Source organism: Populus trichocarpa, chromosome 18, assembly GCF_000002775.5.
Source record: "Populus trichocarpa isolate Nisqually-1 chromosome 18, P.trichocarpa_v4.1, whole genome shotgun sequence".
Classification (NCBI taxonomy): domain Eukaryota; kingdom Viridiplantae; phylum Streptophyta; class Magnoliopsida; order Malpighiales; family Salicaceae; genus Populus; species Populus trichocarpa.
The window spans coordinates 4829302-4837297 of record NC_037302.2 but is presented as its reverse complement, the minus strand read 5'-3'; the positions used below and the strand labels follow the sequence as shown (position 1 = coordinate 4837297).

The 7996-nt window shown below is 36.1% G+C and overlaps 1 protein-coding gene across 1 annotated transcript; it reads right to left on the bottom strand.

Moving 5' to 3' along the window:
• Positions 1–301: 301 nt before the first annotated feature.
• LOC7463765 (uncharacterized) lies at positions 302–3222 on the bottom strand. The gene is made up of 4 exons (XM_002324743.3): positions 2570–3222; positions 1506–1765; positions 1085–1267; positions 302–926 (listed from the first exon to the last, which is right to left on the bottom strand). The coding sequence occupies exons 1-4, from the start codon at positions 2964–2966 to the stop codon at positions 606–608; spliced, it is 1161 nt and encodes a 386-aa protein (XP_002324779.2). The 5' UTR covers positions 2967–3222; the 3' UTR covers positions 302–605.
• Positions 3223–7996: the final 4774 nt, after the last annotated feature.

The following is a 7996-nucleotide window of genomic DNA, read 5'->3' as shown; positions in this document are numbered from 1 at the left end:
GGACAGAAGGGTGAAAACAGAGCCAATATTTACCAAAGCCCGTGTTCCTTGTAGGCTTGTAGCAATCAAGATCATGGCGTGGGGAGACTCAGACAAGACAAAAGTGTAGGAGAACGGAACAATAATCTTGAATACGCGTGGGCTGTTCTTATACTGAAAAAGAACGGAATAATGATTCTCTTATGCAAGCTTTTGCCAGTCATTTCCACGCTACTCGTGCATTCGCTGCAGTGGAAAGAACTGCCCTTCCTTCAAAGCTTATACTTGAGTGGGAGTCCAATAATTTGTCCAGAAAAGAATATTAAAAAAAGGCAAAGTGGTTGGAGGCAGAATGTTCAATAACCTCCTCTTGTTTCATATACAATCTAAGCTACAGAACACCATCAGCTTGTCCAATTAAACTCAGAAATCAGAATCCAAACATGTTTGCATACAACTATAACCTCTGGTTTGCATATTACTGTACTTTACTAGTAATTCTTCCGGAGTTCAATAAATTGCATACATTATTCCTTCCCTTGCTGATATGACCAGTCATATGACATTTCCCTCCCGATTCCAGTGGTTGAAGTTGGTTATTTTGCAAAATAATAAGAGTAAATTTGTCAAAGACCCTTTGGAGGTTGAAGGTGTGCAACACCATTTGCTTTAGTGTTGCTAGAATGAGTCTGGTTAGGCCAGGCCATGAGGTGGATTTGAATTGAATCCATTTCGTCAATGGAAGAAATGAGAGTGTCCTTAACTTCATTTTGATCACAACAGTGTATAAGCCCCATCGAGCAGACACTTGAAGGCATTAGGCTCTTTCCTTCTAATCGAGAAATCACAAGTAGGTGGCCGACTTTATTTGCCTCTTCAAATAGGTCGCTAAGGCCAGCACGTTCAGCTGCTGAACCTTTTGTCACTGAGCAGACACAAATAAAGCCCTGTTGATGGCATTCGAATTAACAACAACCAGTCAGTTCACTGACAGTAGTGCAAAGTTCTATTTGGTTAAGCCAGAACGATTAATTAATCCGATATGAGTTTTTTTTTTAAATATAAGTTGAAGGTCATGGCTTCCAAGTGCAGTGATGTTAGTTACCTCATCAATTCGTTTGATGTCCATTCCAAAACGAGTTTCTCCAGGTTCTGGTATCATTTCAAGCAGAATTTCTGCAACTCCAGGTAGAAACCATAGTCTTATCCCTTGCAATATCTGAACAGGTGTATTATTGCTTTTCTGCCCCCCCCAACTCAATTCTTTGCCAGTGCATAAAGTTTTCTCCTTCCATTGGAGACACAGAAAGTTAGAAAGCAAATTCTCAATTAATAAATTTCTAGAGATTCAGGTTGTTGCAGACATAAAGCTTAGTTCAATGTATTTTTTTTTTGTTCGGATTGATTTTAGCTTCCATTAAACACTCAATTCTTAACTGTCTTATGCCTGAGGCCTGCGCATAATGAAATGGAATGTCTACAAATAAAAACTTGTAAGTAATCTTCTTTAGCAGAAAGATTGATACCACATTTAGAGTCTGTTCTGTTTGGATATTGACAAACACAATAGGAGCTCCTGAAGAAACTGCTGCTGAAAACCAGGCCATGCACCTGCCTGTAGTGGCTTCAATGCTGTGTTCACCTTGTAGAGGCATGAACAGAATAGAACTAACAACACTAGATCGCTGGTCCGGTAGATAGTTATCAACTTTCATCTTCCAGTCATACTTCACTCCCCGCTTGCTAAATGCCCAGGAATCCATATTCACTACTTTCCTGCTCATTTCTGCACCAAATATAGCTCCTTAAACTTGTTAGGTTTATGAAAATTGGCAGGTTTTAGTGCTAGCTAAGTCCACAGCATGGGAAGCAGTTGCTTGACTGTTAAGAACTTAGCTTATTTTAATACAGTATACCATTCCTGTTTTGGGTGACAGAACAGTCATGTGAGGAAAAAAAAAAAGAGAGCTAGATATGGTCCGAGTTTGGGGACCAATTTCTTGTTTTGTAGCTTCTTGTAATTGTCACCTCTGTATGCTGATGAAAACAATAACCCCCCATGTGTCTTCCATGGATGCACCGCTTATTGAGAGAACCATGAACCCTTAATGGTTTAATACAGACCAAGTACATTGGAGAATCCATATGTTTGCATTTCCATAACTTTTACCATCCAGAAAGAGGGACGAAAACTCCATTTTAATCCCAGTGAAAACAATTTCTATATGGCAACCTGACAGTGATTTTCTTTAACTGCCCAAGTCGGAGAAAAATGTTTTCTTTCATTATGAGAGCTTTTTTTTTTTTTTTTCAAATTTTGCGATGGAAAAACAGTCTTGAAGACTTGTGTGCTGGGTCTTGCTGTACCAAAATTTTTCATTGGTATTTCACCATTTCGAAATTATGGGCTGTGACTGAGACACATCCAGAGGAATTAAGCGGCTAAAACTTCACATTCAGACATTTAGGCTATGAGTTTTTCATGGGATATATATTAATTTCTGGTTTTAAGTGTTACATAATAATAAAAATCATATCTTAATAAATGATTATCTAACAATCAAAAACCATAAGTAAGAAGAAAGCCTACCTTGTAGCTCTGTGCATTGTTCCAAGGTCAAGTCTCCTAAAACTGCAACATGCCTATCATCATTGGCTGCTTTAATGGTGAATCTTCTCTGTAGCACTGCGCTCTTATCTGGCATTACTCTGGCACGGAGCTTCAGCGTCCTCTCACCTCTTCTAACCTTCAACCATACTGTCTCAGTCTGCGGGCTAATCTTTCCAAGCTGCGAACTCAGATCAGACTTGGCTTTAGCTGGCACAAATAACTCATCTGCGTTATTCTCAGCAAACCCTTCAATTATGTCTCCTGGCAATGGCATGCTCTCATCCCACTCTTCGGATGCTTCTTGCTTCACTCGTCTAACACAAACCAAAGTATCAGCCATATCTTCCTGCTGCTTGAAACAAAAGTACTTTTCCATGGAATCTAAAACTTATATTCAGAGCTGAGGATTAATTCTTGATGGTCTGAGAACTTTGCACCCATTATTGTACAACCACGAAAAATCCGAGGTGGTCAATTTTTAGGTTTTCACGTATATACCATGGCAAGAATTTTCCTATGCCATTTGTGTAAGATTCCTTTGTTTTCTATTAAGATAATGCCGTAGACGGCCGGCTCTTCACTAAGGCTGCAGGTACATCCACCAATTACTGCCTTATCAAAGAAAACATAAAGAAGCGGACTTAAATGTTGTAAGAAACTCTGCCAATGAATGAGGTTGCGACACGCAAGAACATTGGAAATGAGGAATTTTGCTAACTTTTACTCAGGTCCCATTCACTTTGTGAGACCAGCTATGGTGTAAAGACAATGAGATCAGACAAAAGAAGTCCTATTTAACAAATACATGTAGAAGCCTAATAGTGATTCTTTAAATTTAAAACAATTAAAACGAGCATGCCTTGTAGTTCCTTGTAAACTTCAAGTATGGATAAATGGAAAGATCAGACGAAAGCAATCTGATAGCTACTGGTAAATATTTTGCTAGTACATTAGATTACAGTCACAAAATCACAATCAACAGAATCTTTTCAAACTTATCAAAAATTGCTCAGCATTTCAGACCTCTCTGTGTAGCCATCGATTCTCCCATATTTCTTCACTACAGTGGAACACAAGTTCAACCTCCTCGCCGCATCTTCAATAGGGAGACGTAAGTACTGTCTTAAGTCATTCAATGTCAACTTTCCTGCTCTTTCCCTCTGTACTAATCCTTAATCCCATAAAAATTACTGAATTAGTACTTAAGAAACCACTTAGAAGATTGTTAATTTCAGTTCTCTAGAGGTATTTGTTTTCATTTATCTTTATATTATAATGCGAATGCAGGAGGCCTTTGTTATGGGTGAAGATGGCAGCTAGAACCTGTAGTGCAAGATTGCTCCGAGTTGTTCTCTCATCTCATTCTCTCCCTCTGATTCGTTGCTTGTCGTTCCCCTATTAAAATTTGAACTTTCAAGTCTTATGATATTGCCATATACAAAAAACTCAATTTTTGCTCATTTATGAAAGCTAAGGAAATTCTGACCAATTTCTAAAGAGTTCGCAACAGTAAATAAATGGATTGTTATGTGAAGTCTAGTTAACGCAAAGAGATAGTAACCTGAAGTTGGTGGAGATGGGTTGTTGAAGTCATCATTATTCAAAACATCACCCCACTACTCAAATCCAACAAAAAGAGCTTCATAGAAGAATGAGAGTGGATCTGGATGCCTTCTATCATCGCAATACTTCTGCAGAAATTCCTTCACATTCTCTGTCCTTATCTTGCAGAAACTGCAAAATGTTTGAAACCTTAAAGTTTACAAGTACAGAAAATGACTCGTAATCAAAACACCAAAACTATCAAGTGCTAGTTTTCTTTCTCCCCATAGTTTAATTGCATTGCATCAATCACACTTCTCTAAATCAGATGAAACGGAAAATACTGATTAAAGCTTGAAACATATAATGTTGAAGATGAACTGCCTTGACATGATCCCGGTTCTTAAGAATAGCATGACAGATGATACCCATTCTCCCATGTATCTCAAGTTTTGTATTATAGTTGCCTACCACCACAGAATAGGTGAACTTTACTAGTCAGTAACCAGGAAAAAGAAATCGAATTATAAAGAAAGAATGAGTATGTAGAACACACCATCTAAGCGTGGATTACTACTCCAAGGGCTTGACAGCAACTGCATTAATAAGGGACTGGTTGAGGTGGCCTAACAGCAATAGGCCTCCCACCATGGACAGCCTCTTCACTTCTTCCTGGTCCATTGGAAGCTTGCTTGTCAGGAATTGGTTCATTAGAACTTTGTCCCTGATTCTGATATGACGCACCAACCTGATCAGATTCCCCTTTATCAATTTCATCACAAAAATTCCAAAGCATTGGATAATCATTAGTGATGAAGCTGAGAAAATTTCATTGGACCGGGCTTTCTTTGCAGATAATAATAGGTTGGACGGGTGTGTTATCTGCAAAATAACCCTCCGATGCTTGAGTTAGTTTAGAATATTTTAGGAAAATATAGTGTAAAAAAAGGTAGATAGAGAGATAGTTGATGTGTGTTTTATTGTTGTTCAAATGAAGAAAAATATCTCCGTTCTCTCTCGCTAAACATGAGAATATATAGCCTGCATTGGAAAAAATCTGGAGCAGCTCACCATTTTAAAGGTGGCAGCTTCATTTCATAGCTCACTCATAACACAGGATAGCTTGCCCATGTCACATGTAGCTTGCATTATTGTGGCTTACCGTTGAGGGTGACTAGCTATAGCATATATTGGAAGAGATTTGAAGTAGCTCACCATGAAAGGTGACAATTCTATTTACATGATAGTTTCTACTACGGTAGCCCTAACTTAAGTCATAGTTGAAGCTGTAGCTTGTACAACTTGACATATCTGGTAGTAGCTTTAAAAAGAGTCGACATAGATAATAATAAAAAAAAAAAGAGAAAAAGAAGAAAGAGAAAAAAAAGAAAGAAAAAGGATGGTGAGCTTGGTTGGGCTCTGCAAATCAGCCCAATCGAGTTACAAGATAGCTTGGTCGAGCTAAAAAAAATCAGCCTAACCAAGCTACATGGTAGCTCGATCCACCTAGGTTGTACATGACAGCCTAAACCAAGGTGATACTAGCCTCGATGTGGGCTACATGTGCAACCTAGACCAAGGTTGTATTGTGTAGCCTCGGTGTGGGCTACTTTGCGGTCCAAACCAAAATCTTGTAAGCATACATGTTTGAAAGACTTTATCTAGCTAAAGAGGAGGATAAAGTACTTACATTATAAAATTTTGCCTATCTCCATGCATAAAAATGTTGCCTTTATAGGCATGCCTTTGAATATTTGCTACTTTTTAAATTCATAAGAGATTTTGTTTTTCTTTTAGAGGCAATTTATCGTGGTACCTAGAACCTAAAGATGATTAGTCATAAGGACTTAGAAACAATTGGTCATGGAGACCTGAATACAGTTGATCACGAGCACCTGAAGATATAATGGAGATTCAATGGAGATTTTTCCATGGAAATTTCATGGAGACATTTTGTGTTTGGAGACATAGAGATGCACTATTTTTTTTTTTTTTGAAAATTCAAAAGGCAATAGATATATGATATCTAAGATTTATCTTATCTAAGGTAGTGTATCATGATAATTGTTTCGTGTTTGATCATATTATATCTTATTCTTCATAAATTCTTTTAGGTATTATTTGAAGATCAATCTTTTTATCTCTTTTATGAGTGCATGACACTCTTCTGTGTTGCATCCATGATCATGATAAATATAAACAGAACATGTTGGGGTTTCTTTTGTTTGAATCACTTTTCATTGAAGGCAAGTATTGTAGGAAGTGTCTCCCTTTTATGACAGCTAACACCTTAACACATGTCTTTGTGAGAGATGTGGTCATGAGTTTGGGGAATTTCAGGTGATCATGAATACGCTCATTGGTGCTTCTTTTGGATTGTAATGTCTCATACATTTATACGTAGTTTAGAACATACAACCAAATCACCTTTATGAAAAATATAGCTATTTTTTTAAGTTACTTTCTTCATGAATGATTGATTATTGTAAAGAAATTTTAGAAATTATTTAGGTAATGTTATAATTTTGATTTTCTATGCGCAAACCTTAGTTTTTGGTACATAGATTGCTTGATTAAATGTCTTACTTAATGTGTAACTACTTATCCCATCAGAAGCAAGAATGCATCTTTATCTTTTTGAACTTCATTCTAATATCTTTTGATCTAATAGTACCATCGTTGATGTTAGGTTGAGTTATCTAAAGTAGATTCTAGAGAGAACCCCGACCATTAGTAGAAGAGAGAGGGAGGGAAATGGGGGAAAATTTGGGATTGTTTGACATATTTGGGTTTAAATTCACCGATAGAATATTATGTTGGTGAGTTCATCAGTGATTTACCATGTCAGTAAAGCATCGATGGACTCATCAACAAATGTTTTTGAATTCCTTTGTGAGTTTGTTGGTTATTTCAAGAATTTTTGAAATTTTCTTAAAACCCCTAAATTCACCGATGAATTTTCATGTATTGGTATTTCTGTCGGTCAAACCAAATTCATGAATTCTAACCCAAACTCTATGTCATTCTCCAACTATTTTAGAGTCCATCGGTGAGTATAAATTTCACCGATGGATTTTACTCCGTCAATCAATTTATCAGTCGATTCTAATTTCATGCATTTCTTACCAAACTCTATATAATTCTCCAGCCATTTAACTTTAATTGGTGAGTCTGTCATTAATTTACCATTATTGTAAATCACTAACGGATTCACCGATAATTAATTATTTATAATTTTAATTATTTCTGCTAGTGATACCATCATTGAAGTTAATTTCTTTTCTTATACATTGATTATAATCCTTATCTAAGCTAACTAAACAACAACAACATAACTTATTTAACAACTTATTCATTAAGACCATAACCACAACAATAAACGTTTGATAAATGTAAAAAATATAATGCATTATAAAACAAAAACAAATATCTTAATTACACAATGATGTTTTATATCTAAAATATATTAAAATCCTTTTTAATTTGAATCCTCCTTATGTTCATTTTCATTATCTTCATGTCCATCATCATTTTCGTTAAACTAAAGTTGTTTGGTCTTTTCATCTTCATCCACTTATATATGTTCACTGGTACTTAATATATAATTTAACTTGTCAAAATCAACATAAGCATAAGTATTCTTAGTGACATAAAAAAATTAAATTTTCTTCTAACTTGATAGATGAAGCCACTCGATAGGGGTCACCTAACTCATCAAGTTAAAACATTTTTTCTCCTCCAGTTACTTCATCGTTATAATCTTTAACAATTTGGACATGACTCATAGGTTTGGTTTTCATAACATATAACCAATGAACTATGTTACTATCATTTCTAAAGGAATGAGTGTATTTGTAATATACT